General features: G+C 42.7%; 1 protein-coding gene across 4 annotated transcripts in view; it reads left to right on the top strand.

Moving 5' to 3' along the window:
- The window catches only part of LOC149464481 (trafficking kinesin-binding protein 1-like), a 98,007-nt gene that overhangs the window by 65,274 nt on the left and 16,184 nt on the right, over window positions 1-16,549 (top strand). For all 4 annotated transcript variants that reach the window (XM_089674449.1, XM_089674450.1, XM_089674452.1 and 1 more), the window contains 9 exons: window positions 6,775-6,851; window positions 8,995-9,111; window positions 9,213-9,310; window positions 10,825-10,933; window positions 11,021-11,099; window positions 13,503-13,633; window positions 13,737-13,811; window positions 15,596-15,733; window positions 15,847-15,911. In XM_089674449.1, the coding sequence (XP_089530575.1) occupies window positions 6,775-6,851; window positions 8,995-9,111; window positions 9,213-9,310; window positions 10,825-10,933; window positions 11,021-11,099; window positions 13,503-13,633; window positions 13,737-13,811; window positions 15,596-15,733; window positions 15,847-15,911 (889 nt within the window). The remainder of the gene's footprint in view (window positions 1-6,774; window positions 6,852-8,994; window positions 9,112-9,212; window positions 9,311-10,824; window positions 10,934-11,020; window positions 11,100-13,502; window positions 13,634-13,736; window positions 13,812-15,595; window positions 15,734-15,846; window positions 15,912-16,549) is intronic.

The raw sequence follows: 16,549 nt of genomic DNA, 5'->3' as shown, positions 1-16,549 counted from the left end.
TCACATGCACTCTATACATTATCACATGCACTCTATACATTATCACATATAATGTTTGTAAATATGTGTGTTGGACTTGCCACCGTCCCCAAGACTCACGAATTACACCGAGGCTGCTGTGACTAAATAAATGCAGGTATGGCAGCTATTGATTCCGTTATTATCTAGAACAGTACATTTGTTCTATAACTGCTAATCTGAACTGCATCTGAGCAGCACAAACCGAAAACACTAATTCATTTTTTAGTTTCAACACAAACCTATCCATCCATCCATGTCTCCATGCTTTTTTTTGTTGAGAAAACACCCCCTAGAATTTCTAGCCAGGGCCTCCTTGAGCAAGGGCTTATGTAGCATTTACTTCCTGGAATCCATCTGCCCTTAGCTCATGCATGCAGGGTGTGCTTAGCTGAGAAGGTCCAACCTCCAGATGAAAGAAGAAAAATTCCCATGATAAATGTAATAGACCTTCTTATCCATTTAAAAAAGGCTAGCAGTATAAGACTCCATGTACACGGGGCGTTTGGAAAACACTTCTGAATGATGGAAACTGACTTCTGGAAAACGTAGGTTAAAAAACATCTGTTTAGTCACGTTTGCATACTGCATTTATGAGCGTTTGCGCTTAGAAGCGCTTTTTAAGATAACCTCAGGAGACCTTACAAAATGCCCAGAATGCACTGAAAAACAGTAAAAAAATTTACTATATCAGACATTTTGAGAGAAATAGAGAGCAGAAGCAGAGAGAGCAGTATGTGTTGAGATGACCTGTCTTTTCTGGTTGTAGTCACTATGGATCCCATCATGAGCATAATGCGGCACGTTCTACCATTTTTTCCTTCACACGAAACCTGGAACTGACTGCGCTGCTGTGTCGGGTCTATTTGAATACATGAAAAACGCTTTGCCTGCATTTCTGATGATGAAAAAAGGCTCTGGACAGCATTTGGAACAGTTAAAAAACGCTTCTAAACGTGGTTAGCCGCGTTTACAAGCGTTTGGCGTTTGAAACGCTGATAAAATCTACTCCTGAACGCAAGTTTGGTGCGTTCAAAAAAACAACTGTAAACTCAACTGCCTGTAAATGATGATGTGCACACGGACACATAGGAAACATTAGGGAGAGTTCAGGGGCTGCTGAAAAAAACGCAGAAAAGCTCCTAAACGTGAGTTTATCAGCTGCAGTGTACATGAGCCCTAAGGATTGAAAAAATGTTGATTGTGAGAGTTCAGTTTTGCTTTAGCCCGGGTTCACACTGATGCCGAGAGGCACAAAGCATGTGATTTGCACAGGAACCGCACTGCATTCCTGTGCAGATCACATGTGATTTCTGTGCAGTGCAATTCAGCCATACATTTTGTATGGCTCAAATCACACCACATGCACACGAAAATATTGCAAGACCCTTTTTTTGTCCACACCAGAATCTGATTGCATGGGTGTTCACACCCAAATGATCCGATTCTGCACATCGCATGACGTTTTGCGAACCAATTTCGAGGGTGCTGCTAACCTAAAATACACACCCGCAGCGGTTCGCATGTACAGGGTGCGATTTATGATGCGGTGCGGAAATTGCACAGAAATTCCGCACCGCATCAGTGGGAACCAGGGCTAAATGTAAACCTTTGTTTAACCCCTTGACATCGAGTGCACGCAAATATGCGGCCTCTTGGTGTCCAGGCCTTGACGCCGAGCGTCCGCATATTTGCGTACAATTAGAAAATACATATGTGCTGGGAGCGCTCACTCTCAGCACATATGTCCGTGACTCACGGAAAGGTCCCGATCTCCCCTTTCGATCAGGACCTTTTCCGATCATGTGACGGTGAATCACGGTAGTCACATGACCCTGAAACCCTGCCCACCTTCTGGCTTCTAAAACTCTTAAAGGGCCTGGAGGCGCCGGCGCTAAGAGGTTAAAGAAACATGGAGGCTGCCATTGCTTGAAAAATGCAGATTTGTTGTCTGTTATGCTGAACCTCTGGCTGTAGCACTTTGAGTCACTAACCCAGAACAACTTCAATGGCAGCACATGAAAAACACATGGGGGCATGCATTTTACATGCGTTTTAGTGCATGACAGCAACCCCCCACTCCTAGGTACCTCTGCTTTATTTGACTTTTATTGGCCAAAACAGAACACAGGAAAACGCAATGGTGTGAATTTAGCCTGTTCTGCCACTCATACCAATGCAGCGCGGGTTACAGGTTTCAGAGCCCTTCAGTGAAGGGGAAATATGGGGCAACTGCCAATTTGTGTATAAAATAGTCATTTCATACACTAGAACGCCCTGTAATAAGTGACACAATCATTACCTCTCTGTATGCCTGAGTCACATCCCCAGACAAAGCAATTGGACACCTGAATGGAAGATTAGTGATCACCTCCCTTATTGATGAGCGTTGCTCCTTGTAGACAGGTTTTCAATGGCCCCCAGGGGAGATTTGAGCTCAGAAAAATTGCAGATTTGCACCTTAAGTTCCGAGTGCACACATACAGACATGTAATATGCCGACGGATGTCTAATATTTATTTATTTCAGGTACTTGTATAGCGCTGTCAATTTTACACAGCGCTTTACATATATATTGTACATTCACATCAGTCCCTAACCCTCAAGGGGCGTACAATCTAAGGTCCCTAACCAGGGGTGGACTGACAACTCATGGGGCCCCTGGGCAATAGGGGATCATGGGGCCCCTGTGTCCTTGCCCAAACTCAAAAAATCCTATGAAAAAGGTACCAGGGGCATCTCATGGGGCCCCCTACTGACCCCGGGCCCTCGGGCAGTGCCCGAGTTTCCAAATTATATTGCCCTAACTTATATTCATACATATACAGTACATACTAGGGCCAATTTAGACTGGAGCCAATTCACCCACCAGCATATCTTTGGAGTGTGGGATGAAACCGGATTACCCGGAGGAAACCCATGCAGGCACAGGAAGAACATGCAAACTCCAGGCAGGTGGTGCTGTGGTTGGGATTAGAACCAATGACCCTAGTACTGCCAGGCAGAAGTGCTAGCCGCTGTACTGCCCATCTAATATACAGTGTGTGTGTGTGTGTGTATATACAGTCAGGTCCATAAATATTGGGACATCGACACAATTCTAAAATTTTTGGCTCTATACACCACCACAATGGATTTGAAATGAAACAAACAAGATGTGCTTTAACTGCAGACTGTCAGCTTTAATTTGAGGGTATTTACATCCAAATCAGGTAAACGGTGTAGGAATTACAACAGTTTGCATTTGTGCCTCCCACTTGTTAAGGGACCAAAAGTAATGGGACAATTGGCTTCTCAGCTGTTCCATGGCCAGGTGTGTGTTATTCCCTCATTATCCCAATTACAATGAGCAGATAAAAGGTCCAGAGTTCATTTCAAGTGTGCTATTTGCATTTGGAATCTGTTGCTGTCAACTCTCAAGATGAGATCCAAAGAGCTGTCACTATCAGTGAAGCAAGCCATCATTAGGCTGAAAAAACAAAACAAACCCATCAGAGAGATAGAAAAAACATTAGGCGTGGCCAAAACAACTGTTTGGAACATTCTTAAAAAGAAAGAACGCACCGGTGAGCTCAGCAACACCAAAAGATCCAGAAGACCACGGAAAACAACTGTGGTGGATGACCGAAGAATTCTTTCCCTGGTGAAGAAAACACCCTTCACAACAGTTGGCCGGATCAAGAACACTCTCCAGGAGGTAGGTGTATGTGTGTCAAAGTCAACAATCAAGAGAGGACTTCACCAGAGTGAATACAGAGGGTTCACCACAAGATGTAAACCATTGGTGAGCCTCAAAAACAGGAAGGCCAGATTAGTGTTTGCCAAACGACATCTAAAAAAGCCTTCACAGTTCTGGAACAACATCCTATGGACAGATGAGACCAACATCAACTTGTACCAGAGTGATGGGAAGAGAAGAGTATGGAGAAGGAAAGGAACTGCTCAGGATCCTAAGCATACCACCTCATCAGTGAAGCATGGTGGTGGTAGTGTCATGGCGTGGGCATGTATGGCTGCCAATGGAACTGGTTCTCTTGTATTTATTGATGATGTGACTGCTGACAAAAGCAGCAGGATGAATTCTGAAGTGTTTCGGGCAATATTATCTGCTCATATTCAGCCAAATGCTTCAGAATTCATTGGACTCCGCTTCACAGTGCAGATGGACAATGACCCAAAACATACTGCAAAAGCAACCAAAGAGTTTTTTAAGGGAAATAAGCGGAATGTTATGCAATGGCCAAGTCAATCACCTGACCTGAATCCGATTGAGCATGCATTTCACTTGCTGAAGACAAAAATGAAGGGAAAATGCCCCAAGAACAAGCAGGAACTGAAGACAGTTGCAGTAGAGGCCTGGCAGAGCATCACCAGGGATGAAACCCAGTGTCTGGTGATGTCTATGCGTTCCAGACTTCAGGCTGTAATTGACTGCAAAGGATTTGCAACCAAGTATTAAAAAGTGAAAGTTTGATTTATGATTATTATTCTGTCCCATTACTTTTGGTCCCTTAACAAGTGGGAGGCACATATGCAAACTGTTGTAATTCCTACACCGTTCACCTGATTTGGATATAAATGCTGGGGTTGGGATTTGAACCAATGACCCTAGAACTGCTAGGCGGAAGTGCTAACCATTTAGCCACTGTGCTGCATATATATATATCATACATACATACATACATACATACATACATACATACATACATACATACATACATAAATGATCTGTTAGATATCAGGACAGGCAAAACATCCGATTGATGGTCCTCATAGAGAAACAGTAGTTCAATGTTCTCCAGTAGTCACTATTTTGTTTCCATAATACAAACATTTTTTGTGCTGCAAGCTTTTGAGTTAAAACTTTGGTTAAATAGTCGTTGACCCCCCTGTCAGCATGCATAACCTTTCCACAATCTGGACCGAGCAGTCAGTCCACTGTTTATGATCAGCAAAACCCCAATTATTTTCAATTACTGTCTTCATCAACTGACATGGTTCTTTCAGCCTTTGTGGAGGTTATGGTAGGACCTGCATTAGGGAAAGATACGAATCAAAGAGGGAAATCTTTTCAATGTGACTGGAGGCACAAACCTCTGATAAAATACTATATTCTGGGCGAATATCAGCTTTACACAATAATTTTTAAATGTATTTCTTTTAAATTGTCTTTTTTTTAATAACTGCTATAGGTATACAAATATTTAAATTTCCACATATATAAAATATATCCAGCATTAGGCTCCATGTACACGGGACAATTCTGAACGATGGAAACGGACTGCTGGAAAACATAGGTTAAAAAACGTTTGCATACCGCATTTATGAGCGTTTGCGTTTAGATGCGTTTTTTAAAGATAACCTCAGGAGACCTTCCAGAATGCACTGAAAAACAGTTAAAAAATTAACTATTTCAGACATTTTGAGAGAAATTGAGAGAGCATTATGTGTTGAGATTATCTGTTTTGTTTGTGGTGTTTGGATGTGTTCCAGCTCATTTCTGTGCAGAAATTATTGCAGCAGTGTCTAACATATTTTCTTTCATGCGAAACCTCAAAGTATGGTGTACCAAGTCTATTTGAGTACCGGGACAACGCTTTGCATGCATATTTCATGATGAAAAAAGGTTCTGGACAGCATCTGGAAATGGAAGAGTTAAAAAAAATTTCCAAACACTTCTAAACGAGGTTAGCCGCATTTACACGCGTTTATAATCATTTACCATTTGAAATGCTGATAAAATCTACTGAACGCAAGTTTGGTGCATTAAAAAAATATCATTGCTTCTAATGGTGCCTGTTCACATCAGTGCAGCTCAGCTGTGATGTAACTTTGGGAAAAGGTCCTGCGCTACTTTGGTTTGATTTACAGTGAGATTTGCCCCATAAAATATGCAGACCGTATCCAAAACGAAATGAAAGTTGCCTATATAATTGCACTGCAAGCCCTAGAAACATCTGCACTGTGTTTACATTACAGAGTTGGTAGGTTGTCAAGATTCTGTTCTCCTATAAAAATGCTGAGAATTTACCGCCTGGGTTGTGAATTTTGAAAATGTATTTCTTCACAATGCTTTTAGATACAGTGATGAATTAGACCTTGTTTTAAACGGCTTTTACTGCTTATTACGAATATGTACTGTAAATACTTTAGTGTGCATGGTCTGTACGCCTGTTAACTTTGAAGGATGAAATATATAGGATTTTTAATTACCGTAAATACCAATTGGCTGGCTCATATTTTACGGCTTATGGAGTTCAATACTCACTTACCCCTAACTTAATAGAAATATATGAGGGAAGACCGAGAAAAGTCCTTGTCTGCATACTGAATTAGTGGCTAACCGTATTGAAGCCAGAAGTTTAGCATGACAGCCTGGAAACCAGCATTTTCAGAAGGAGAGATTACTTCTTAGTAAGCTTTCTGTAATAGAATACAAGGAGAGTCAGATTATGATTTTGTTTCCCCCACACAGAAGACATGCATATTAAGGACCTTCTCATACCAAATGCATTGTGCTAGGTGCATTGATGAGCTGCGGTGCCATAAATTGTCAATGGTACCCCAAAGCACATCTAAATCACATGTACTGCAAAGAATGAAGACTGCACCTAATCATTTCATTAGGTTGTAACCTATTCATTTTAAATAGGGCTGCCTAACACAATTTGCTTTATTGCTCAAAAATGAATGCTTTACAGAGCACTGCATTGTGTTGGGAATGTTCCCTAACAATTGTGTTTTTGTGTCTTACAGTCCTGTGTTCTGAGCGAGTTGGCAGAATCACCAAGACCTATCGGGACATAGACGCTGTGACCAGTCTGCTAGAGGAGGTACGTAAACACTATTAGCCCGGGTTCACACTGATGCGGTGCGAAATTTGCAGCATTTTTTGTGCGAATTCCGCACCACATCACAATCGCACCCCGTTCATGCGAACTGCTGCGGGTGCTGCGGGTGTGTATGTTAAGTGAACAATACCCTGCAATCGGTCCGCAATGTGCAGAATCGGATCGCATAGGTGTGATTACCCATGCGATCCGATTCTGGTGCGGACTAAAAAAAGGGTCCTGCACCTTTTTGGTGCGGATGCGGTGCGATTTGAGCCAGACAAAATGTATGGCTCCAGTCGCACCGCACACAAATCGCATGTAATTTGCACAGGATTGAGGTGCGGTTACTGTGCGAATCACATCCGATATACCGCACCGCATATATGTGAACGCAGGCTTAGTCAGTACTCTGTTACCCAGTGTTACATTGTTCAACAAAGCTTAAAATGTATACCAACAGCAAAATAGCACAAACAAATATTCAGTTCATCTTTGCAATACATAAACATTCTCATTCTCATTTTGAAAATGTTGCTAATACAAAAAAGTGTCCCAGTGGTCTGCCAGAAATCCAGTGTGCAACTTAACTTCATGCTTGAGTTCACAAAACACTAACACTATACTTTCTGCACTGAAATCTGCCTGCTGGACTTCATAACTCTGCCTGTCTCTCGCCCCTTCTGTTCTTTTTCACATGCATACATTGATTTCTTCCTCAGCAAAACACTGGCGCTGCCTTGTCCCAAAACAGCGCACCCGCACACTCTGCTGGAGGGAAAGGACTATTGGCATTTGTAGTAAAGCTATGCTGTGCTTTGTTCGATCAGGGAAAGCAAGAGGTTTTTTTTAACACCCGCACCCCCCAAATTGTAGGAGGCAGAGAAGTTTAGCAATCATTTAGGTAAAACAGGTGCTACCATGGCAATAATACCTTCTTCGCACATGCCGTAAACTGATGTAGCTTACAAAAAAGACCCTGATCCTAGGGGGTGCTGCATGCCTTTTACCAATCCTGCTGTTTCATGTCTTTCGGGGTGTAGACTGCCGCCAGTCCTCATTTAACCACAAGCCAAATGTAAACTGAAACCACCACTTATCAGTGCCACCAAAGAGGAACACACAGAGCCAGAGATCGGTACACAGCATACATTTTATTGATTACAAACTGCACATACTGAGCTAAGAGCAGGTATCACTGTAAACAAATAAAATATGAAATCTGATATCATTGTTCTTTGCACCCACGATGTGCATATGTTTGTATGCATACGCAGTACAGATATACAGTTGCAAGAAAAAGTATGGGAATCTCTTGGGATTACGTGGAGTTTTGCATGAATTGGGCAAAAAATGTGCTCTGAACGTCATCTAAGGCACAACAATAGAAGAACACAGTCTGCTGAACATAATACTACACAAACATTAGATGTTGCCATGGTTTAATTGCACATAACATGTAAACATTCACAGTGCAGGGAGGAAAAAGTATGTGTCTGTCCACCAACTGAAGCTCCGCAGAGGATGGGTGATGCAACAGGACAATGACCGAAAGCATACAAGTAATTCAACAAAACAATGGCTGCAACAGCACAGAATACGCCTTCTGGAGTGGCCCAGTCAGAGTCCTGACCTCAACCCGATTGAAATGCTGTGGCATGACCTTAAGAGAGCGATTCACACCAGACATCCTAAGAATATTGCTACACTGAAACAGTTTTGTGAAGAGGAGTGGTCCAAAATTACTCCAGATCGCTGTGCAGGTCTGATCTGCAAATACAGGAAACATTTGGTTGAGGTTATTGCTGCCAAAGGAGGGTCAACCAGTTATTAAGTCCAAAGGTTCACATACTTTTTCCTCCCTGCACTGTGAATGTTTACATGTTATGTGCAATTAAACCATGGCAACATCTAATGTTTGTGTAGTATTATGTTCAGCAGACTGTGTTCTTCTATTGTTGTGACTTAGATGACGTTCAGAGCACATTTTATGCCCAATTCATGCAAAACTCCACGTAATCCCAAGGGGTTCACATACTTTTTCTTGCAACTGTATATGCATAATATTGAGATGGCTGACTAAGATTTGGATTTTTTTTTTTTGCTGGGTTTGTGTATTTATGTTGTATATTATTGCCATCCTCAGAAAGAGAGAGACCTTGAGCTAGCCGCTCGTATTGGGCAGTCCCTTTTGAAGCAAAATCAAGAACTGACAGTACGGAATGAGTATCTGGAGGAACAGCTGGAGGCCGCTAAAGAGGAGGTGATTATGGGGCGAATGCTGGAGTTTAAAGGTAGCATTAAAACTTGTGTAACATTCAGAGCGTATAACTTTTTTTTATTTTTATTTGATTGGATTCTTAGGTTTATCAGCTTCGACATGAAGTGTCCATGCGGGAAGACCTTCTCCATCTGTACACCAGCAACTTGGAGAGCGAGTCCACATCTGCCATTGCTACACCGTTAGTATATTTTCTGTACAGTATTTTAACACATACATTGTATTGTAGTCTAGGATGATGATCTAGATCAGCCTTTCTCAACCAGGGTACCTTGAGGTTTCTTCAGGGGTGCCTTGGCAAAATGACAAAAAATTGCCCAAAACTTGAACAATCCAGCAGGTGGAACAAGCCTGCCTTTTAGTTACACAAAGCCCCAGGTTTTCATTGTGCACCATTACGACCTTCTAGCCGCCGATACCCTAACAACCAGTGCCGTCAGTTGATAAGGAGGATGTCAGCTGCCTGCACAGCATCCTAGTTTGACCCTCCCCCGCCCCTCTCCATCACTGCTGGGGTCACATTTGCTCAGTGATGGATTAAAACTGAGGGAGAAGAGAAACACTGGAATACTAGTCAGTACCAGTAAATCACCTCTAATGTTGGATGCCCTGTATGTGTTGATGTTGCTGCGCTATATAAAACTATTAGAATAGTTTTTCACATTTTAGAATGGGGTGCCTCAAGACTGTCCATAATTTTAAAGGGTGCCTCAGGACTGTCCATAATTTTAAAGGGTGTCTTGACTGAAAAAAGGTTGAGAAACACTGGTCTAGATCAGGGGTCTTCAGACTTTTCAAATAAAGAGCCTGTTTACTGTCCTTCAGACTTTAGGGGGGCCAGACTATAGCCAGTGAGGTAAAAAAAAGGACCCGGCCTATCATCAGTGAAAATAAACATTGCCTCAGGGTTGGTGGTCAGTTACATAGCACCTATGGTCAGTAGGAGGAGTAGTGCCCCATCATGGGAGTCAGTGGAAGGAATCATGCTCCACTATTGGTGTCAGCGGGAGAAATAGTGCCTCATATGTCTGGGAGGAATACTGCCCCAAGGGCTGGTTATAGGCCTGCAAAGGGCTGCATCTGACCCTCGGGTCATAGTTTGGAGACCACTGATCTAGATCATTCACACATGACCTGGAATCCTGATTATTTTGATCATGAGCCCTTATAGTGCCCACAGCAGTGTGCAGACCCAGAGATCCCACCAATAAGGTCCCTGAGAGATATAATAAAGTTTCAGGTGGATTTACCAAATTACCAAAAACTGAAATATTGGTTTTAAGTGGACTGTCCCTCTAACCAGTGCCATAACATACATCGGTGAATCTTGTACTTGTTTGTGCCCACTCTGCCAGTGATGAATGCAACATCACAATATGTCCTGCATACTGTAGGTCTGGAATGCTTCAGCAAGGATTGACCCTTTTCAGCTTCACTGTCTTTGAAGTCCCCAATCTGGAACTGGTATGAGGCCCTTTCTCAGTGCTGTTGGCCAATTTACATAGCGCAAAGATTTTATGCTGCCTTTTTAGGAAGGTGGTAGCTGATGAAGAGACAAGCCAAGATTAACCAAACACAATAAAAGAACACTTGGTTTGATTTTAATTTGTCTAAATTGTCCTGTTGAGCTTTGTGGCATCTAGTGAGGGAACTGTAGTAAAATGACTGACTACTTATTTTATCTTTTCCTGGTAGGCTGCATAGAAATCACTCCTCATTCTGTCTTCAACGTGATGTCCAGCTAGATGCCCTCCAGCAAAAGCTCAAGAACCTGGAGGAAGAGAACCACAAGATGCGTAATGAGGTAAGCTCAGTTTTAAACCAAAAGCATGGTAAATACCTATGGTTTAAGCTGTGGTCCGCTTACAGTTGTCTACTTCTTTATTGACAGGCCAGCCACATCCTTGATAGAACTAATGACTATGAAGACCAGGAGAGCTCACTAATGCTGGACTGCGTAGAACAGTTCTGTGAGTTAATATCCAAAACATTTGATCTTCTGAGTCATTGTAATTTGTTGCCTGAGTCCAACCTGATTCCAAGTGAAACTTTAGCCACAACTTTTTTTTTAGTTGTTACTACAGAGGAGATAAGTTACAACCTTTGTCAGGTGTTTATGGCTGTTGGTACATAAAGGAGTATTTTTTTTTCCTTTTTTTTCTTGCAAAATCTTTTTAAAAGGACCCAGAAAGCAATAAACAGCAAGGGTCTGATCCTTCATTGTGCCACGCAGAGCCAAAAATAAAATGTTTGTCAGGAATGCTTTAAAGCGAACCTGTGCATTGCTCATGCAAACTAATGTAATAGGTTTACTTAACTGTAGCTCTTCCCAGGTTCACATCACCCCTCTAATACATGACACATTGGAAATAATGCACCTTAAAGCGGAGCTCCACCCAAAAAGGGAAGTTCTGCTTTAAGGACTGCTCCCCATTAAGGATTGGCACCTTTGGGGGGGCGAGTTCCCAAATTTTACAGGTACCCTCTCCCACTTCCGGTCAGATCGCCTAGGCGATCGGAAGCGGAAGGTGTACTCCCTCCCTCCCTCCCTGTAGTCTTTTGGGACACGTGACAGGTCCAAGAAGACTACAGGACCATTCATGAAGCACAGCGCTACTCACGCATGCGCAGTGGGTTCCTGGCTGTGAAGCCGCAAGCTATCACAACGGGGTACCCACACTGAAGATGCCGGCCTCCTGGAATACAGGATGGCCGGTGAAATGGGCTGCGGGGGGACACCGCGGGACCGAGGGACAGGTAAGTGCCTGTTTTTTGAAAGTCAGCAGCTACAGTTTTTGTAGCTGCTGACTTTTATTTTTTGACAGCATGAGTGGAACTCCGCTTTAAGGACCACAGAGCTTTCAGTTTTATCTGATATGACAAGCTGAGTAGAAGTGGCCACTCTGATCTATTTTTATAACATTTTGTACATGTTTTCAAGTGCTAATAGCCATGCAGATCCCATAAAAACTATTGGGGGAATTCGTCAAAACTGCAGTAGACAGAGGAGGTTATTTCCAAAGCTGCAAATTGCAAAATCTGGTACAGCTTTGCATAGAAATCGATCAGTTTCCAGGTTTTATTGCCAAAGCCTAAATGAACAAGCTGAAGTTAGACACTGATTGGCTACCATGCACATCTACACAAAATTCTGAGTGCACCAATTTTAGTAAATAAGCAGGGTTGTATGACAACCAGTCAGCTTCTATCTTCAGCTTGTTCAGTTAAAGTAGTTGTAAAGGCTTCATGCATTCTATCCATAAAGCTTAAAAACCTTTTCTGTGCAGCATCCAACCCAGCCTCCCCTAATACATAATACTCCCCTAAGCCTCCTCTCTAGCGATGTGCACTGGAGTCTCTGCTATCCTGGGGCTCCCTCTCCTCATTGGCTGAGGCAGCATCGGAAGCCATTGGCTCCCGCTGCTGTCAGTCACAGCCAGTGAGCCAGTCAAAAGAGAGACGGGCGGGAATGAGCCGTGGCTCCGTGTGTGAATGGACACACGGAGCAGCGGCTTGGGAACGTGCCTGCTCGGGTGCCCCCATAGCAAGCTGCTTGCCGTGGGGGTACCCGACAGGAGGTAGGAGCCAGGAGCGCCGGCAGGGGACCCGAGAAGAGGAGGATCCAGGCTGCTCTGTACAAAACCACTGCACAGAGCAGGTAAGTATGACATGTTTGTTATTTTACAAAAATAAAAGAACCTTTAGTAATGCTTTAAAGCGGAGTTCCACCTGAAAAAAAAGCAGCTACAAAAACTGTAGCTGCTGACTTTTAAAATACAGCCACTTACCTGTCCCTCGGTCCAGCGGTGTCCTCATCTGCCGTCTTCTCTCCCTGGCATCGACATCTTCAGTGTGGGCACCCGGCTGTGACAGCTTGCGGCTTCACAGCTGGGTGCCCACTGCGCATGTGTGAAAAGCGCTGCGCTATGTGAATGGCCTCGTAGTCTTCTGGGACCTGTCACGTGTCCCAGAAGACTACGGGGAGGTAGGGAGGACAGCTTCTGATTGCCTAGACAATCGCAGCATAAGTGGGAGTGGGTACCTGTCAAATTCGGGGTACCCACTCCCCAAAGGTGCTAATCCTTAATGGGGAGCGGGGGACAAAGGCTTAAAGCTGAACTTCCCCTTTTGGGTGGAGCTCCGTTTTAAGCTTTGAAAGTGAAATATAGAAGCTGATTGGTTGCCATGCACAGTTTCTCCAGCTGCTCCTGCATTGATAAATTCCCATCTGTTTATTTATTTATTTTTTCTCACTGAATGGGTTATTTTTCTGAAATGACACTGGATTCATGGTTGTGGTGAAAATAGAGCCACCTTTTTTGCATCATTTATGTCTATTAATAGGTAATATGTATTGTGGTGTTTTTTTTTAGCGGAGGCCAGTAAGCAGATGGCACTGCTGGCAGACGAAGTGGCTCGCAGAGGAGAAGATGCAGCCCGGCAGCAAGAAGAGATCAGCCAGCTTCTTGCCCAGATTGTTCACCTGCAGCAGAAGTGTCGCAGTGTGAGTGATTATTTCTAATGTACAAACTGTACAGATGTTGAAGGTAGAAAAGTCACCGACTATGGCAACGTCTGCTCTGACCGTATATTACTTTTTTTCTTAGACCTCCACAGAGAATGAAGAACTTCACCAACATCTAGCGGCTGTGAAGGACAGGGAAAACATGCTGAAAACTGAGGTAGGATGAAAACCTGGCACATGTGGATTACTTTAAGAGGTTTATACTTTCAGCAGTGGATTAAATCCTGTTGCTGAGACTCCCCACTTCTGATATGCTGTAGCTGGGACCCTAATTTAAATTCCTAGTGCCAAACATGTGGCCTTTGATACTTACTGCCTGCCCCTTGGGCCTCAGCAGTCAACCAGAGTGAAAGCATTACTTTTTAATAGGCTGTAATAGCAGTGATCACTAGCTGTTCATATAACAAGCCCCAGTCTCTGAAAGTCTCCTGTAGTATGCCCACATGCCCATTGACCATCTATATTTGTACGACTGCAGCCCCAAACAGTTTTCTGTAGAATTACCTCTGCTAAATCTTATGCAAGGTCTCTTGGGCATGTTAGCGGCCACAGTTTGGACCCCTTGAATCTAGTAAGTTTATCAACACTGGTTTAAATAAAGTCACTCTTAACCACTTCAGGTCCAGACACTTTCACCCCTTTCCTGTCCAGGCCAATTTTCAGCTTTCAGTGCTATCACACTTTCAATGACAATTGCGCGGTCATGCAACACTGTACCCATATGAATTTTGTTAGCATTTGTTTGAGACAGATAAAACTTTATTTTGGTGGTATTTATTCACCACTGGGAGTTTTATTTTTTTTTTGCTATATAAATGAAAAAGTCCAAAAATGTTGAAAAAAAAGTGTTTTTCTTATATAATTTTGCAAATAAATTATCATTCTTGATAAATCTTGGTCAAAACTTATTCAGTTATCTTTTTAATAAAAAAAAATTAGTTTATAACCAAAGATTATAATTTTTCAAAAACTTTTTTACATTTTATTTTACTTTTTTCTATTATTATTTGTGTTTTTTTTTTTAACATACTGTCACCTTAGCAGTACAGTGTCACCATAGTGACACTGTACTAGTGGGGGGGTGATGAAGATTTTTTTTTTTTTTTTTACACCCATAAAGGATGTAAAAGCAATCATTTCTCCTTCTCTCTGACTACATTCTTGCAGCCATTGAGAAATACTGTGTGAGCTGTGATTGGTCACAGCTTGTCATATGGTACAAGGCTGTTGTGAATAGCCTTGTATCATGTGATCATTCACAGATTTCTCAAGTAGTAAGCAATGATGTCAGAAGTGACATCTTGCTTACTTCTATTCATGTGATCACTGATTAGCCAATCAGTGACCACCAGATCCGGACCTCACACAGAGGTCCCATACAGCTATCGGTGTTCCGTTGTGTCCAGAGGACACAGTGGGCATCGGGTCGCGGTGCCGCACTCTCCCAGGGAAGCGCGCACAGGCTATAAATGCGGGCGCCGTTTATGAACGGCAACCCGCCCCTGCACTGCTCCTGTCCGGCCATTTATGTACATGGTCAGTGTCTTTTATGCAGTAAAGCAAATTAAAAGTGAAGTAGGAGTAGAATGATGAGACCAATCTGTACTACTCTAGCCTTCGTAACTTTAGAGCCATGCTGGCTATAGACAGATGAATGTCTTACTAGTGTACCAGGTACTGAAGTCTGCCCATCCTTCATCAAATTGCCTTGCTAAAAAAAACTTTATTTACAATTGCAATCATTTTTAAACATTGAAAATGCCTATTATTGTGTCTATCTTAAACTACACATCGCTCAATAATAGTTTTAAGAAGTGATTGGATGCTTTGACTTAAAATTACTGGGTTGTGTGTCACTATCTTAAGGCATTTAGTTTGAGTGGGGGTCTTGTCATTAATCACCAAACTTGGTGGTCAGCCTAATTTTGTGTACCTCTTTAGCTTCAAGACCTTCAGGAAAAGCACAGGGAATGTGAGGAGATGCTACATGAGGCACAGGAGGAGCTGAAGAACCAAAGGAACCGAAGCCTCCCCAACAGCACTATCAGCAGATACAGCACACTGAACATTTTCCCTTTGGTAAGTAGCAGAGATTGAGTAAGACCCACTCAGTGGGGTTTTGGATGATGCATCATGTTCATGAGGAGTGGAGTAGCCTTATTGTAGCCTTATTATGCCTTTTCTATCCACAGGATTCCTTAGCAGCAGAGATTGAAGGAACAATGAGAAAAGGGATTGATGCATCTTCAGAACTAAAGTAAGTTACAGAATATTATTCAAGATCTTTTCATTTGCATGCCTCCAAAATCTGGACAGATACGATTTGAAGCTCCATCTCTATTTTACCAAAATATGCCCATATTTAGGCATACACATGTCACTTTTGTTAAGCCCTACTCTTTCTACATTTTTGAATTGTCCTACTAAAATAGGTTTACCAGTGGGTTGTGCTGGCAGGCAGATAGCAGCATCAGCCTTATCCATTTAAAGGATAAGCTCATCTTTCAGTACATGTTACACCGGTATTTAGGGTGTAACATCTAACATGTTATGATCAGACTGGCTCCCACTTCCCCCATTTGACAACTAGCAGGGAATCTTCTCCCCCTCGCTAGCTGTCAAAATTTTTAAAAAACCTTGCCGTGCAGGGCTCCACCCTCCCAGCCACATCACTCGTTCACTGTTACATATAGTTACATAGTTAGTCTGGCTGAAAAAAGACAAAAGTCCATCCAGTTCAACCAAAAAAAAAAAAGAAGTTATAATCCTACACCCACAGTTGATCCAGAGGAAGGCAAAAAAAAACCCAGCAAAGCATGATCCAATTTGCTTCTGCAGGGAAAAAAATTCCTTCCTGATCCCCCGAGAGGCAATCAGATATTCCCTGGATTAACT

Source organism: Staurois parvus, unplaced genomic scaffold, assembly GCF_062004578.1.
Source record: "Staurois parvus isolate SC_StPar_1 unplaced genomic scaffold, SC_StPar_1.0 ptg000151l, whole genome shotgun sequence".
NCBI lineage: Eukaryota > Metazoa > Chordata > Amphibia > Anura > Ranidae > Staurois > Staurois parvus.
This window is presented reverse-complemented; position numbering and strand designations above follow the sequence as displayed.